Here is a 17,473-nt window from a genome sequence, read left to right on the forward strand (position 1 = left end):
TTCTAAGTTTTTAAGACAGGCAGGAAACATCATCCGCGGATGTTTTGTGTTGACTACATTTGCAGAGTCTGATGCCTTGGGGTTTTTGCTCAGCTGTTAGTTTATTTTATTATTTTTCTTATATCCCAGCAGGGTGTTTCTTGAGACAGCTATGACGTGCAGCTGTGAAAGGATCCTTCCTTTCTTTTTGAAGGAAATGCCAAGTAGATCAAATCCTGAAATCAAATCAGCTTCACTAAGTTGCTGGTCATTAAATGTTTACTCCGAATCTTGCTTCCTTCTTAGAAGTGAGTGTAGTGATAGCCTACTATGGTTGGTGGAATAATTGAACACACATGTGCAGTGCTTCTGGTGTGCAGTGGTGGGCGCTCAAGGCATGGGTGTTTAGTTGTCGTATCCTTTACAGCTCTTGACACAGTGCTGGGCACACACAGAGCCCGCCGTAGAAAGTTAACATAGTTGGCAGTGTTGGAAATGGCTCGGGACTCGGGGTGTCTGTCATTCTTGCCTCCACTACTGAAATCCTCTGGCCAACAACAGACCATTTAATCTTCTCCGTATTAACTAGGTAGAAATAAGTGAATGTACTTTTCCTTTTTCCTCACTAGAGAACTCTTTCTGAAGACTAACGCTCAGCTGACGATCCGGTGCAGGCAGCTACTCTCTGAGCTCTCTTACATTTACCCTATTGATCTGGTAAGTTCCAAATTCCTGACAAGCTATTGTTCCATGTGCTCTCTCGTGGTTTAGGAGAACATTAAGACTCAACGGCCAGCCAGTCTACCCAATTGGCTATCCCCAGGTCCTGTTGACAGACGGCCATCTTGAGGAACACCTCCCAGAGCTGACCTTTGGCCTCTCTTCCTCTCACACACACAGCTGGCCTCAGATTCCATAGTTCGATTGTTTTATATTTCAGCTTATCACATTGATGGAAAGGATTTTTCATCTACACAAAGAATGCCGAGTTATTTCTGGTCCCTTCAGCACCTTTTCATTTAGCTAGTTATCCACTGTTTCACCACGAGCCTTCTGATGTGTGTGCTCCGCTCTGAAACATGGTTGCCAAGTGACCCATGTGCACTGGTGTTTGTTATGGTATCCCGGAGGTAACTGTGATTTTCAAAAGTCAATATAAAATATGGTAGTGAAATAAGACTAATTAGGGTTATTATTTAGAAAACCAAGTCTGCTAAATTCGACAGTGTCTTTGTTAATGGTAATCTATTTTATAGACTAGATTTCATTGGAAAAAAACAATAGAATTTGAAATCTTGTTATTATTTATGCAGTAGATATGAGTTAGTGAGAATGTTTCTTTTTCTTATTTTTTAAAATGGCCATCATGTAATTCAGGCTTCTTCACTCATGCTGTGCAGCCAGGAATGACCTTTGCGTCTTCCTGCTTTTTTGTCCCAAGCGTTAGGATTACAGACACGCTCCGCCATACCTGGCAGGAAGACATTTTATGATGTTACTTTCACGTGCCGTTTTCTTTGGAGTATGCACATGTGCTGTTACTATGAAAATGTCAAGCGTAACGAAATGCAGGAAAGTGGTGTGACAGTTGCCGTGTGTCCTGCTCAGTCCAAGCGGTTCCCACGCTGCTCTGCGTTTAGACGGTGACACTGGCCCTGCTGAACTCTAGATTTGACTTAGTGGCTTCTTTGCTTTTTAGAACAATGAATTAATTTCGTTCTTTGATTAAATTCACAGAATGAGCATAAGGATTATTTTGTATGTGGTGTCAAGTTGCCTAATTCTGAGGACTTCCAAGGTATTTTGTTTCTTTTTTACTTCTGAAGATTGGGTGTATGTGATGTGTGTTGGAATAGAGTTATTTTGATAATGGATACTTTGTCCAAAGGGGAATTTAGAGTTTCTGTCTCTTCCCGTTAGAAGTTCATAGAATCTGGTTCCCGGTAGGAAATGTAACAAAATATTTAGCCTAATCCTGGAACAAATAATTATTGAGTCCTGTTTTGAAATTAAAAAAAAAAAAAAAAACAAAAAAAAAAACAAACTCAATGGTCTTCAGATATCGGGCTAGTAATTTCCTGGTCCTAGTTAGTCTTTATGAGAATCTGTGTGTAACTAGGGGCAGAGTCAGAGCAGGCACCATTCTGTTGTTTATAATCATGCCATTTCCATTCTGAAAACTACTTGAAATTGTATCTTGTGGTATTTCTGTTAACATAGCTTTAATTTGTTGAATACTCACTTCTCATTTTTACATTAGAGGGATTACAGAATTCAGATTCAAAATAGTTCCTATGTTTTAAAATCTTTTCTGTTTTCTAGTTTCTGTACAAATAACACCAAAGAAAATATACCACACATATATACATATACACACACATATGTATATATGTATACATACATACATGCACACTGTGTGTGTGTCAGTGAGTGTGCAAACACATGTTTTCACAGCAAACACCTTATTCACCCATTGAACCATCTCCCCAACCCACAAGACCGTTGTCGTTGTTAGCAAACTGATACTTTCCCCCCATAGCCTAAACGCTGCTTGCAGTTCTCCCAGTAAGCTTTGCAGAGTGCTCCCAAGGCCAGCCGGACATCCCGGAACTGAGGGAGAGGGTGTTTAGCACTCATCAGGGGTGCTTCCACCCCCTTTAGAGAACATTGCTGTCGTGGTCATAGCCTCCACTGGGGTTTAATGAGTCTCCCATTCACCCACAGGACACATGGGTAGCTGGGACCTGATGTCAGGACGGTGATACCCAGGAGATGGGAAATCGCCGTCCCAGTTCTGGCTCCCTTCTGTAACCATGTCTTGATTTATCTTTAATGCTTGTGAAAGCAAAGGAAGCCTGAGGATAGTGTTAGTGACATTGCCGGGTAGGTCCCCTAGGCACACTGACCCTCGAGCATCCGGGTAGGTCCCCCTCCAGGTACACTGACCCTCGAGCATCCGGGTAGGTCCCCTCCTCAGGTACACTGACCCTCGAGCATCCGGTTAGGTCCCCCTCCAGGTACACTGACCCTCGAGCATCCGGGTAGGTCCCCCTCCTCAGGTACACTGACCCTCCAGCATCCGGGTAGGTCCCCTCCTCAGGTACACTGACCCTCGAGCATCCGGGTAGGTCCCCTCCTCAGGTACACTGACCCTCCAGCATCCGGGTAGGTCCCCCAGTAGGCACACTGACCCTCCAGCATCCGGGTAGGCGCCCCCAGGCACACGGACCCTCGAGCATCTGGGTAGGTTTCTCCTACACGTGCATTGGTGTTCGTCCTGGGCAAAGTTGTGACGTCCTAAAGCTCATGGTGCACTGTTTTCCCCGCTCACTAAAAAGATATTTGCTGGGAGCTAGAGGGATGGCTTAGCAGCTAACAGCACTGGCTGCTCTTCCAGAAGATTCGGGTTGCATTCCCAACATGGCAGCTCACAGCCCTCTGCCTCACCCCAGTTCACGGTGATCCAACAGCTCCATAGCATCAGACATGAACATGATGAGCAGATACATGCAGGCAGGGCACCCATACGCATAAATAAAATAACAATTAAAAATACATTTACTAAGTACCTATATGCCAGACACTGTGCTGAGTCCTGAGGGTGTAATTATTGGAATGAATACATTAATACACATTAATTAATAAGGACAGCAAGCATGTTCTGTCCTTTCATAGAGCCTACAGCCTGCTGAAGGAAACAGCCAGTCAATAAGGATGTAATTAATAACCAGAAACTTAACAAGGCAGTGTGTGTCAGACAGGGAAGGAAGCTTCCTTAAATATTTGTAGGAGACCGCTCTAAGGAGCAACACTTAATACACAATATGAAAGTGAAAACTAACTAGGCTATAGCTGGAGAGGGCTTAAGTTCAAAGATCGGAGGTCGTGCTGGAAGGGCCTTGGCACCCTTGACAACCTCGGCACTGGAGTATGGAGAGAAGACTGCTATTTTAGGGAATCATGTGCCCTCTGAGCTTGTATCTCCCTTGGATCATTTGCATTGCCAATTCCTCGGGACAATTGAATGAGATGATATTTGAAAGAGCTTTTCATGTAGGAAGTCCTCAGTAAACATAATTGGAAATTCTTGCAAATGGGAGAGGAAGGAAGGAGAGAAGATCAGGTCTTTATTGGCACCAAGGGAAGAGGCTTAGAGAGGAGGAGAGGCCAGCAGGGCCCTGAGGGTGCTGGGGGCAGTTTGTTTCATTCCCAGTATATGGCCAATGCCTCAAGGGCTTCTGAGGGGCTGTGGCCTGCACGGGGCTGAGTAGGGAATTCCCTGATGGGAGCTCAGCAAGGGACTCGGTTCTATTTTGATTTTCTTTGAAGTGCCGTGTTTCTCATGGCTTCCACAGCTATCTACGCTTAGAATGCTCAGCAAAGCCAAATACACTCTCCAGTCCTTTAAAAGTGCGCAGTAGCCCCTAGTGAAGTCACCGAAGAGTGAAATGGGAGATAAGATGAAACAAACATTTAATTTTAGCCTAAGGTCCTCTTCAGTCCACCCTGTGTCCCCCGAGGGACGTACGGTAGTATTATGTTTGCATTCTACAGGACACTTCTGTGGTATAACAACACAGATGCCCCTCGTTATCTACTATTGCAGGTGTCAAAGGGATATGGAGGGGATTAAGTCATTGATCTGGCCTGTTGTGGGCATCAGATATGTAACCAGGCTAGGCAAGAAGTGGTTAGAGACTCAACGTGGGGGATCAGGTAACCACTTGAGAGAACCAGAGAATGCATGAGCTGTCTTCAGAAACAACTCATGTCCCTGTTGAAAAGAGGGTAAGAGGGTGATTTAGGTCGGGTGTTGGAAATGCAGTAACATCAACAAATATTGATCGAGTACCTGTAATCCCAACACTCGGAGGCAGGAAGAGCAGGAGTTCAAAGCTAGCTTCCACTACATGAGACTTTGTTTCAAAAATTGCAAAGAAGTGCAGTGGTGTTTGATATTGCTGCTTTAGTTCCATGAGACTCCTCTGGGGACAAAGAATTGCCTTGGGCATATTGTTTGTTAGAGAGAGAGAGAGAGAGAGAGAGAGAGAGAGAGAGAGAGAGAGAGAGAGAGAGAGAGAGAGAATTGCAGTGTCAAAAAATTTTAAAAATTTCCGTCTAAGGACTCAGCTGCTGGCAAAGCTGAAGACAGCACCGATCTGATCTGCCTGAACCTAAGGGCCTCTATTCCTGTCCTGATGTCATTTTCTCCCTGGTCTTTGAATAACGACCTCCCAAGCCTTTAAAGACCCAGTGTGCATTCTAGGAGAGGTTCTAGGGAAGGGGCTTCCCGCTGATTTTCTCACGATGTTAGAGCCTCTCTGCTAGACAGGGATTAACACTGCACGGGTCAGCCATGTTTGCGAAACTCCACCAAGGGGCCCACTATTTATGCTTCCCCGAGTGGGAAAGTGGTGGTTAGAGCATGCCAGAGAGCGCTGAGCACAGTGGGAGGACGGTGTCCAGAAAGAACGTTCATCTGAGTTCCATTGACTTAGACACGTGCGGAGCAGAAAACAAAAAACCCCAATGTTTGTGCTTGAGTGTTCTTAAGTAATCTATAACACGAGAACCTTTTGTGGTAATGGGACCCAGATGTCCTCTGTGTCTGTGTCCCTCATGCAGGCATGATTTCCTGGGAAGGAGAGTCCATATGTCAAACAGCGTCTCATTGAGAACATGGAATGATTCCATGGACGCCGTGGCAGTGATTAGAGTCTTGACTGTTGTGTCCTTCCTGGATCAAGGGGTGCTTGGTTCCCTAACAGACGCCTCAGGGCTTGGGAAGGCAGGATGGGAAGAGCTTTGAGATCTCACTGTGCAGATGCATTGAAACACGAACAGTTTGTTCAGCATATGGCTCAAAGGAACACTGAATTGATTCATGTTTGTGTAGCTGGTATATATTTGTGCATTTTTTAATCATAAAAATTACACAAAAGCTCCGGCTTTGAATGGGGTCCTACATTTTAAAAACAACTCAGAAATACCTATTATGTGGGAACTGTGGGTTTTTCAGTTGCTCTCAAGCTCCTCGAGCCCTGTTGCATTAGTATCCGCTCACATACCTAAGTCTTACAGTTCCTCCCATTGCTCCAGAACCTGCCCCTCTCCCTCTGACTCTGCACCAGCAGAGCTATCATTCACAACCCTGTCTACTGCCCAGAGCCGCCTAGGAAACCTATACTCCCCTCTGTTAGGTGTGGCGGACATCATTAATACCTGCCAGGAAAGCAGACCTCAGAGGTTTGGCTTTGGCAGATCTCAGAATGGTGAGAACCTTAAACCTTTCAGTTTTTTTTTTTTTAATATTTATTTATTATGTATACAATATTCTGTCTGTGTGTATGCCTGCAGGCCAGAAGAGGGCACCAGACTCCATTACAGATGGTTGTGAGCCACCATGTGGTTGCTGGGAATTGAACTCAGGACCTTTGGAAGAGCAGGCAATGCTCTTAACCTCTGAGCCATCTCTCCAGCCCCAAACCTTTCAGTTTTCAGCTGAAATGACTGGCAACAAAATGTGACATCTGAGGTTGCATGACCTGCGATTGCCGCAATTAACCACATGATCTTACATGTTCCCACTGGGGGCTCTGCGGTGGCTTCCCTACCAGGCAGGGGTTTCCTTTGGAGGGCATTGAGATCCTCCTGGGCCCTGTAAGGCTCCACCCGCAGTCCTTTTAAAATGCCTTTTAGTGTAAAGCTTCAATATTGGAAACCCAACACCACAGTGTTTAACCGTGAGGCTGGAGGTGTGCGATGGCTTGGAACGGGAAACTTCATAGGGTGTTTAATAGGGAGAGCGGGGAGTATCGTGGCCGCCATGCCGAGCGTGGACGGACTGAACGGAAGGTCAGTGTTACCTGACTCTACCGTCTGCTATTCCTTTGGATTTATTTTCATTTCTGTCGTGCAATTCTCTTCAAGATGCCTTTTGGTTTTGCCCACTGTTGGGAGGTGATGCGCAATCGGGTCTTTGCTCTCTTAAGAAAGATGTGGATGTAATCAGAAATATGCAAATGTAACTTTTCTTACCATTGTCCTTTGGTAATATGAGAAGCATTAGATGCTGAGGTACTGACCATTAGCGGTTTACATTTGACTTCTTTGGGAGGCTCATTAAAAGGCTTTTTGTTGCTTTCTTAAAATTTTCGACTCCATTCCTACCTTGTCATATAGGAAGGGAGTGTTAGATCCGTAACGGGTAGTGTCTGTGTTGCGGAGTGTGAGCCCCTGTAAGTCTTGTACCCCCTCTCCCCTCCAAAGGAGTTTCTTCTCAAGGCCAATCCTTCTGCTCCTCGGAATGTTTCAGTCTCTTTCTAGAAAGCAGGAGGCAGAGTTCAGCCACCAGGAAGACATCCCAGGCTCAGCCACAACTTCAGACTTGGGATATTTGGAGAGCAGCGTCTTTTGAGGCATAGAAGCAGTCTTCCCTCTCCCTCTATGGCTTACGGGTTTTACCAGTGTGGTTTTGACTAAGTTGTCCACTTGGACCCTGTCTTTGTTACTGTCGAGCTGATGGTGTTACATTATGTGATAGACTCGAGTATTAATTCCCCACTTTAAAATGGACAAAAGGAAAGTAATGGCTATTCGGGCACACTGAGAACTCTTGCGTAAGATGTGTATTACATGTTGACCTCAACACACTAAACACTGGGAGATAGCTTTAAGAATAATTAGTAGGCGAAATTTCAAGCCTTGGTAATGTGTTTAGATTTGCATAAATTCAATATTTTAGATAAGTGACTAATGTTTTATTTATCATGTGTTTGCATAAGATCTCCTCAGAGCTACATTTGTAAGGTAAATGGTTGTTTTAATTGCCTCTGTTTTTTTAATTTACAGCAAAAGATGATGGAAGCATTGCCGTTGCCCTTGGTTACACAGCACATTTGGTCTCCATGATTTCCTTTTTCCTACAAGTACCCCTCAGATATCCCATAATTCATAAGGGATCCAGATCAACCATCAAAGATAATATCAATGACAAGCTGACGGAAAAGGAGCGAGAGTAAGTGTCTTTCTTGTTTGTTTTGGGTATAAGCTGATTGGAAACGTGGTTGAAATGGTGAGGACATTGGATGAGAAGTGTCTTCTCATTGAGGACAGTTTCTATATGACCTGGAACTTTTGTCAAGCACACCTCGCAACATGGCGAGACTGTCCAAAACAAGCCAGCTGTGGCAGGCAGTATTACTTAGTGGGAAAGTGCCTGGCTAATGTGTGTTGTGGTTTTGGTTTGACCCCTAGCATTACAAACAAGTTTTAAATAACCTACAGGTAAAAGAAGAAACCATAAGGAAAGTATAAAATTTAAATGGAATCATAATGATAATGAGAATATTGTTTTTTAAAGTTGGTGGAATAGAGCTATATCTGGGCTCAAGGAAATTTATATCCTAAGTACCTGCACCAGAAAATGTATTTGAAAGTAAATTATCTAAGTCTCAAGTGAACAGCTGAAGACCAGTTAGCAAAAGCCCAGGAAACAACATGGAAGGTGGACATCAGCTGTGCGGGGTGGGGGGGGGGGGGAGGGTGCAGAGCAGGCAGAAGGCCTAGTCTTCGAACAGCAGAACAGTGCCCAGGGCCCTGGAAGGATGGATTTAGAAAGAGGAGAGGAGATGGAATCACAGTTTGGGGAATGGACAAAGGAGGACCAGCACAAATGTGTCCACCGGCACTGGAGAGTAAGGGGATGCTGCAGGCAACTTTAAGCTAATACATTAGAAATTCCAGTCAAATGGCTTAATTTCTAGAAAGATACTACTTTCCAACATAAATAATTGGCATTTAGAAAACACCAGAGACAAATCTGCTCTGTGAACTGTAATCCCAGCAGCCCCCATGTCTGTGAGGTGGGGTCAGGGCAAGAAAGGGGAGGGCAGGGGAGAGGAGGAACAGAAGGAAGTTAAGGCACCAGTGACCAGACAGGGAATGGGGATATGAAATATTCTAGCTGAGCTATTCTCTATTCTGACTGTACATTAAAGTCATTTGAGAGTCTTGAAAACTGAGCTTTTGACCCCTGGATTTCCAACCCCGTCCTGGAGAGCCTGACTCTATTGGAAGCACACTCACAGTTGAGTAGTGGTTCTGATGTGGAATGGGATTGAGAACCACTGTCCTAGATTGGGAAGATCTCATTTCCATGGCATGAAAAATTAGACCTTGCTAAGTATACTGGGGTTCTTGGAAGCAGTTTAACGTCACTGTCTTCGGAGGTAAAGCCGGCTGTGCTGAGAGGGCACCGACGGGGGATTGCTTAGCGGTGCGGCCAGCCCTTGGCATCTGTGCATTCCATCCGTACATGTGAGTTCCCCACCCATGGGCTAGAGCAGCGTGTGCCCCCAACTGCTAAGCCATCTCGCCAGCCCCAGCATAACAGCTGTTAGACGCCAACAGTGTTGCTCTGACTGTTTGTTTGCAGGTGTTGAGTACCCATTCTGTTCTTTTGTGCAGCAGGGCAGTTACGAGGGCACGCAGTTGTCGTCATATAGTAGGGCTTAGAAGCAACTTAGAAATACTTTAAGGGGTTGGAGAGATGGCTCAGTGGTTAAGAGCATTGCCTGCTCTTCCAAAGGTCCTGAGTTCAATTCCCAGCAACCACATGGTGGCTCACAACCATCTGTAATGAGGTATACACACAGACAGAATATTGTATACAAAATAAATAAATAAACATTTAAAAAAAAAGAAATACTTTAAGTCATACAGAGAGTATGCGTAGGCTGTATGCACATGCCATGCCGTTTACATAAGGGACTCGAGACTCACGGGTTCTGGCAACCATGAAGGGGTGGGCAGCAGTCTCCCTCAGATAGTAAGGGATGATTGTATGTCTGGAAGAACAATGGCTCTCAGCTAAGGAGCGCTTGACTAAGTATGTTGTGATTGACTTGAGCCCAAGTATGCTTTGCGTTTATAAAGCATGAGAACCGAGTGAGAGCCTGCAATGTATACATTTGACAAAGGGAGCAGGGCATTGTTTTCCTTTCTTAGATATTTTTTAAAAATCAATTTGCAATTCACGTAACACAAAAATCTAAAATTTTAAGTGTTCAATGTAATTTTAGTACATTTTCACCATTGTACACCTAGCACCTCTATACTTCTGAAACCCCAAATAAAATCCTGTGCCCATTAAACAGTTTCGCCTAACCCCTGGCTGTCCTCAGTCCCTGGCAGCCGTCAGTCTGTTCCTGTCGCTGTGGATTCTCCTGTTCTGGATATTTTATAGAAGTGGACCATACAGCATGTGACCTTTTTCTTCCTGGCTTCTTTCAGTTAGCATAATGTCTTCAATATGTGTCCATGCTGAAGCTCAGTCGTACTTCATCCATTTTATGATCCAATAATTTTCTGTCAAGTGTGTATAGAACATCTTGTTTCTTCATTCACCTCTTGATGGACATCTGGGTTATTTCTACCCGTGGCTCTGTGAATAGTGTCGCCGTGGATATCTACTCAGAGCTGAAGCCTGTTTATCTCTGAGAGGAACGCCAAAGGGTTGTCCGTGGCAGCTGCGCCATTCTGTGTTTCCAGACGGGAAGAGCACCCTCGTGGTTTTCATTGTCTTTTCTTACGCTCAGTGACCATGTGTTTATCTCCTTATCTTTTGCCCATTTTCTCATTAGGTTGTTGTTTTTGTTGTTCAAGTCGCAAAGCTTTGTGTACATCCTACTTAGCAGCCAGGGTTCACCTCCGTCTTCGGTGTGTTTGTGTGCCTAAACAGACCCATGTCTAATCTGTTTGTGCTATTATAGCAGTGTGTGTGTGCACTTGTGTGCAGGCATGCACACGTACTGGGAGATTTATAAACAAGATATTTGTGTCTCGTTGCCACGCACCGCGCCCCGTGTCTGCGCTCTGTGCGCTGGCACCCAGTTCGCGAGCTTCGGGCAAGGGGGCTGGAGGTTAAAATACACAGACACACACAGACAAAGAGACAGCGACACGGGTCATCCTTGAATTCCCCAAGAATGCCCCCTTTATTGTGTTCAGGGGCAGATTATATAGAGATAGCCACGGCCCAGCCAAACCCACCAGAAACCACTCTCCTGCCATCAGGAACTCCTGAAGGTCTCGTGCTCAGAGCAGCTGTAGGCACTCAGATCAGGGGATTACAAGAAATTCAGGATCTGGGGTCTCACTGCTCCCAACATCTTGTGCCTCCGAAGGCCGGGAAGCTCAGGCTCAGGGTCCTGACATGGTCTCTGTCCCTGAGGCTAAGCCTGTCCCTCTTGCTGCACCCTCCAGACAGGAGCAAGTCATGTTCACGTGTAGGGGGAGGGATGGAAGCCATGTAAAGAAACCAGATTCCTCCTGTCGAGGCCCATAGCTTTACTCTATTCATGACAACAGAGTCCTTCTGACCCCACCACCCTTTAAGAAGAGGCTCCACCTCCCAACACTGTTGAATTGGGGTTACATTTCTGGCATAGTCACACCTCAACGTTCTGACTGTTCACTTTTTTTTTTCCTGAATGCAACCCTTAGCCATGGTGTGCAGTGTCCTCTTCCTTGGTGGTGTGAGCACACGTGTCTGATAACCTGTTCTTAGGCCCATCAGTCCGGGATGAGATATTGCATATTTAACCATCGCTACAGTGCTAGGGTGAGAATTTCCATCAATGAGCAAAGAGGAAGCAATTAAAACCATTGCTTCTCAGCCCTCTTAGTTCCCTTGGTGCACAGAAGGCTTTTAGCCCTGATAAAGTTCAGTTTTTCTGTTGTTTCAGCTTTTCGGGTCAAATCTGAAACCCATCATTTGGTCCAAGGTCATAAAGATTTATCCTCTCTTTTTCTATACTAGTATTGTAATTTTAATTTTTATAGGTAACTGTTTCTTCCATTTTGTAGTATTTTTTTTTTAATTTATAGTGTGTTGAAAAGCTGTTCTTTCTCCCTTGAATGGCCTTGGCATCCTTATTGCAAAAACAATCAACTGGCCATGGATTATTTCTAGACCCTTATTTCTATTCCAGTTGTCTACACATCTGTGTTTATGCCGGGACCATAATAATGTTTGCAGTTTTGAGGGGAAAGAACTCCAAATGTTTTCCGTTGCAATACTGTTTTGGCTATTTGAAGCCCTTTGCAATTCCCCAGGAATGGGAGAGTCTGGCTTGCCAACCCCAAAGAAAGAAGCCGCTTTGATTTGGAAGGGGATTGTATAGAATCCATGGGTCAGAGCAGGATGGCATGTTATTGATAAGTATTGACATCTTATTGGCAATTAATAATAGTAAGAGCTTGCCTTTACCCAGGTCCTTTTCAGTTCCTCTTGGCAGTGTTCTATAGTTTTCAATACACAAGTCTTGCATGCCCTTGGCTAAATATATTTCGGTATATTATATTGTTTTCCTCATTTCTCTCGCAGATTGTTTCAGTTCTCTATATATCGGTCCGTGTCTGTGAACAGAAAAAGTCTGAATTCCTTCCAACTTGGATGCTTTTTGTTTTGTCTTGTTCTTCTTACCTAATTGTTCCTGCGAGAGCTTCAACAGAGCAATGAGAGACAGCGGGAAAGGCATCTGTCTCCAGCCTAGGAGCCCCGTGCTTCTTCAGGAGTGTCCCCAGCCATGCCCAGGAAGTTCTGCCGAGAAGGGACAGCCAAGGGGCTGCGTGGCTTCTGCTCTTAGTGCGCTGTGCAACACTCGGGCTGCATGGCACCGGCTGCGTTCCCGCGAGAATCCCTTTGAACATGCTCTTAGATTCAGCTCGCTGAACTCTGTGCGCAGTTTTTACACCTGCACTTGTGAGCCTCTCCTTTTCTGTTTGTTAATGTGCATCTGGCTTTTGAATCAGAGTAACCTGACCTAAAATGAGGAAGGAATTGATCCCCACTCAAACTTTTGGAAAGTTTGAAGGTTTCTGTTAATCCTGTCTTAAATATTTGTTTGAATTCACCAGTGAAGCTGTCTGGTCTTGAGCTTTTATTTAAAAGAGGTTTCTAAGTCACTGAGAAGTTTCTTATTGTGCACCTGTTCCAGTTCTCTGCAGTTATTCTGTGACTCAGCTGTGTGTCTAAGCTGTACCCACATCATCCCGGCTGTCTGCCTGGTTCCTTGGTGCAGTTGGCTGTGTGTCTAGGCTGTACCCACATCATCCCGGCTCTCCGTCTGAATTCTTGGTGCAGTTGGCTGTGTGTCTAGCCTGTAACCGCATCTTCCCGCTGTCCGTCTGAATTCTTGGTACAGTTGGCTGTGTGTCTAGGCTGTACCCACATCATCCCGGCTGTCAGTCTGATGTTTTGGTGCAGTTGGCTGCTTATACTGTTTTTGTCATCATTTTACTTCTGTGAGGTCTGTGTTGTTGCCTCTAGTTTTATATCTGATTTATCATAGTTTAAAGGTTTTGTCGTCTTTTTAGAGAACTATCTATCAAATATGCTTCATTTGATTGGTTTGTATACTCTATAATCTGAACTCTTTATAATGTCCTTCATTATGTTTGTTTTTGTTTTTATTCTTTGGCTTTTTTGGGGGGGCCCGCCACCCAGCTCCCATATACATGGAGACTTATTATTACTTAAAAATGCCCAGCCTTAGCTTGTCTTGTTTTCTTAAATTATCCCATCTATTTTTGCCTCTCTGCTTTTATCTCTATCCTATATAGCTTTCTCAGCTTCCTACTCTGTGGCCCCTGGACTCCTCCTTCTCCTGCTCCTAGATCTGTCCTCCCAGATTTCCTCCTATTTATCTATCTTCCAGCCCCACCTATCCTTGCTCCTGCCTTGCTATTGGCTGTTCATCTCTTTATTAGACCAACCAGGTGTTTAGACTGGCAAAGTAACACAGCTTCACAGAGTTAAACAAATACAACATAAAGGAATGCAACACATCTTTGCATAATTAAACAAATTTCCACTGCATAAGCAAATAGAACACATCTTAAAATAATATTCTATAACACTGGGTGGTTTATTGTTGTCTTCTTTTTTTAGTTTACTTAATGTAAAATTATATTGATATTTTAATAACAGTGTTGGCATTTATTAATTTCTACATTTATTTTGTATGCTGTGTTTTGTGTCGTCTCAGCGTGTTTTCTGATTTCTCTTGTGATTTTTTTTTTCATTAACTCATAAGTTAAGGAAATGCTATTTGATTTTATGTACTTATTTTCGATTTTTTTTATTTTCCTTCTACAACTTTTATCCCATGGTGACCAGTTATTTTGTGACTTATGGTGACTATATGGTGACCAGTTATTTTGTGACTTATCTTGGAGTGTTTCACATATACTAAAGAAGAACATGCTTTGAAATGCCTTATCTTTAAGGCATGTGTGTGTGTCTGTGTGCATGTATGTGTGTTTGTGTTTGTGTGTACGCACACTGCATTGTCTGTTGAGTCTGGTTGCTTGTAGTGCCGTCAAGGCTCCTGTGTGTTTATTCACATTCTACCTGGATGTCCTGCACATTACTGCAGATTTAGTCTGAGCATTCAACCCTTTGGAGAAAGAACGGCTTCATCTTTTCTCCATTCTGTCTGTATTAGCTTCTTGCAGTTTGCATTGCTGTAGTACACTGTATATGTGTCTAGATGTCATCGACCATTTATGGACTGGCTGTATATATGATGTATATGGACTGACTGTATATATATGATGTATATAATGACCCATCTGCCCACTTACAACTTTTTTTACTCAACAACTACTTTTTATGCTTTTAATTTGGTAACTCCTACTTCTCTTTTAATTATCATCTGCCTGGACTATCTTTTCCACTTTTAAAAAACATTTTTAAATTATATTTATTTTGTGTGCCATGGTTTGCACGTCAAAGTCAAAGGACAATTTCTTAAATTTTTTTATTTCATGTGTATGGGTGTGCCTGGATTGATGGCTGGGAACCATGCATATTTAGTACCTGAGAGGGCCAAAAGAGGGTGCCAGAGTCCACTGGGACTGGAGTTACAGACAGTTGTGAGCTGTCTTGTGGGTGATGAGGGTTGAACTCGGGTCCTCTGGAATAGAAGTCGGAGTTCTTAACCATGTAGCCATCTCTTCAGCCACAAAGGGCAATTTTTATGTCAATTCTTTTCTTCTACCTTGACAGCAGTGGAGTGGGGGAGGGAGGGATATCCCAGGGATCAATCTCAGCTTATCAGGCCATGAGCAGGCAGCAGGCGCCCTTACTCACTGAGCTTCTTTGCTAGTTTGGCCCTGGTAGAGTTGGGATTCGTTGTTGTTGCTGTTGTAAGACCCTCACTCAAGAAGGTACAGGTAAGAATGTCAGCAGTTCAGGGTCATCCTTGGCTATCCTGGGATATAGGAAAACTTCATGTCCTCACAAGTTACAGCAGTTGCCTGTACGTTAGTCCTCGGCACACTGAGACGCTGCCCTGGGTTTTTCTCCAGTGGTTGTGCACACGTTGTTTGCCTTTCAACTGATTTGATGACTTTGCTGCTTCTAAGCACTGAGTTCTGAGTCCTACTGGCAGCCCTTAGGCAAGTCGGGATAAGCCAGTTTTTGTAGGGTAAAATTGGCTTTACTTCCTTCCCACTCCCCTCTTCCTGCCTGATGGCAGTGTTCATTTGGCTGGTGGAAACCAGACTATTTTCCAGAGTTTTGATATTTTTGCTTAATTTTTTAGTGATTTTTTTTCTTTTTTAAAGAGTCAGGCCCTTCAAGTAATCCCCTCCACTGTTTTCTCTGACATCATCTAATGTAGTGATGAAAAGCATCACTTACAAGGAATGAAGGGATCTCTGTTGTATATTAAGCAAGAGAGATGACCATGACCAGATATGTACTTGAAAAAGAGTACCTTAAAAGTCTCTTTTTTTCTGCTTACATTTATTTATTGCATCGTGTACATGCATGTGTGTGTATTACACCTACATGTGTGCCTGTGTTCCATGATGTTCACGTGAAGGTCAGATAACAATTTGGGAGTCGGTTCTTTCCATAAGGGCCCTGGGTATCAACTTCCAGTTCCTGGACTTAACAGTGGGCATCTTTGCCTGCCAATAAGGTCCCTCATCTCACCAAGCACGGCTCCCTCTGCCCTCTTGTATCTATATTATTGTATCTATATTATTGAAAGTAGATGTCCCTCCAGATTTTATCAAATTGCTATATAATAATCTGACTTAACGTGAATTATATGGGTGAATCATTTTGGAAGCTTGAAGAAGGGCTCTTAGAGGAATGTTCAGTATTCTTTCTTTAGATAAGCTATGTACTTTTTTGGTGAATACTTATTTCCTGGGATTTACTGTTTGTGCATTTGTGCCTTATTTATTTTGAGTGGTCTCTTAATAAAAATTTCTTTTCCTAATTTTTGGAATATTTCCAAGTAGTTGTTTATCCTGTCTATTTTTCGCATCCTCCTGTCCTGTCTTACCTGGGGTGCTGCAAAGAGCATCTCTGTGAGCCCCTTGAGGACGTTCCGCTGTGTGCTTTAATTTGTGAAGGGACAGCTGAGCATATGGTCAACTTAACAGTTCTCTGGTGGCCACCAGACTTCAGTCGATTGTGTTGCCAGGAGAGCCACAGCCATTGCATTTTCGTGAATGTACTTTGTTATCTACTGCTTTGCCTTTTCTGGAACCCATTGTGTTATTGTTGACTAAATGTATACATTTTTGGCATTTTAATGTCACTAAAGGTAAATTGCATCTTATAATTTGTAGAATGTTGGGTTATGTATCTACTTAGTACTACCTCAGTTAATGGTGCATTTTAGAGTTGATGTTTAGGTTTTTGTAATCTATTAAACATTCAGGGTGATTTTATGATGTTTTAGAAAATCCTTCAAGTCATTTTTGGAGCCTCATAGATGCAGAAATAAATTTATTGACTATGCACGCTGATTGAATCAACCTGTTAGCTAATGGTTACTCTATCCCAGGCACTGAGAAAGCAGGTTAGACACAGCTTACTTCCTGCCTATCTGTCAGCTTGATATGAACCTTTCCCCAAGGTATTAACTGAAATCAGGCCTTCATGGGAGATGGAAAATAGGAATTGGATGACTCATTGTACATATTATAGTTAATGTACCGGAGGCCTCGGATTCTCCGCTGCTGCCCTTTCGGATTGCCTGCCTCTGCGCGCTGTGGCGTGTGAGATAGTGGAGCTCACAGTCCTTCATACACTGTGGGGGAGGGAAACCCACGCTCCCTCTCTGGCCAGTTAGAAGCATGGCTCTGGAGAGGTGCCTTGCTCACACTGTGGCTGTGCACGGCACACCAGACTCGGCACAGAACCAGAAGGACTGTCACGAAGGTTCAGCTGCAGGATGTCTTCCTTCCCTGGGACTAAAATGCAAATTTTTGAAGTTGTTTTGAAAGAAATTGTATCCTTCATCATTACTTTTTTTCTTTGCTTTGTTTTCAGTTGGAGAAATGGGGTGGTATTATTGGCAGGTACTTTTGAAACAGGCACATCTACGAAAGGACTTTGAGGATCTCTAAAAGATGGGAAGCTAGGGTTTTTCTAGTGGGGTTGTTAGAACCCAGGACATGTGAGTGC

General features: G+C 43.8%; 1 protein-coding gene across 1 annotated transcript in view; it reads left to right on the forward strand.

Annotated features, from left to right (window-relative positions):
• Uvrag (UV radiation resistance associated) overlaps nt 1–17,473 on the forward strand; it is a 210,849-nt gene that overhangs the window by 115,035 nt on the left and 78,341 nt on the right. The window contains exons 10-12 of the mRNA XM_057756560.1: nt 609–696; nt 1,717–1,777; nt 7,831–7,996. Of these exons, the coding sequence (XP_057612543.1) occupies nt 609–696; nt 1,717–1,777; nt 7,831–7,996 (315 nt within the window). The remainder of the gene's footprint in view (nt 1–608; nt 697–1,716; nt 1,778–7,830; nt 7,997–17,473) is intronic.

The sequence above is a fragment of the Chionomys nivalis genome, chromosome 23 (assembly GCF_950005125.1).
Source record: "Chionomys nivalis chromosome 23, mChiNiv1.1, whole genome shotgun sequence".
In the NCBI taxonomy this organism is placed as follows: domain Eukaryota; kingdom Metazoa; phylum Chordata; class Mammalia; order Rodentia; family Cricetidae; genus Chionomys; species Chionomys nivalis.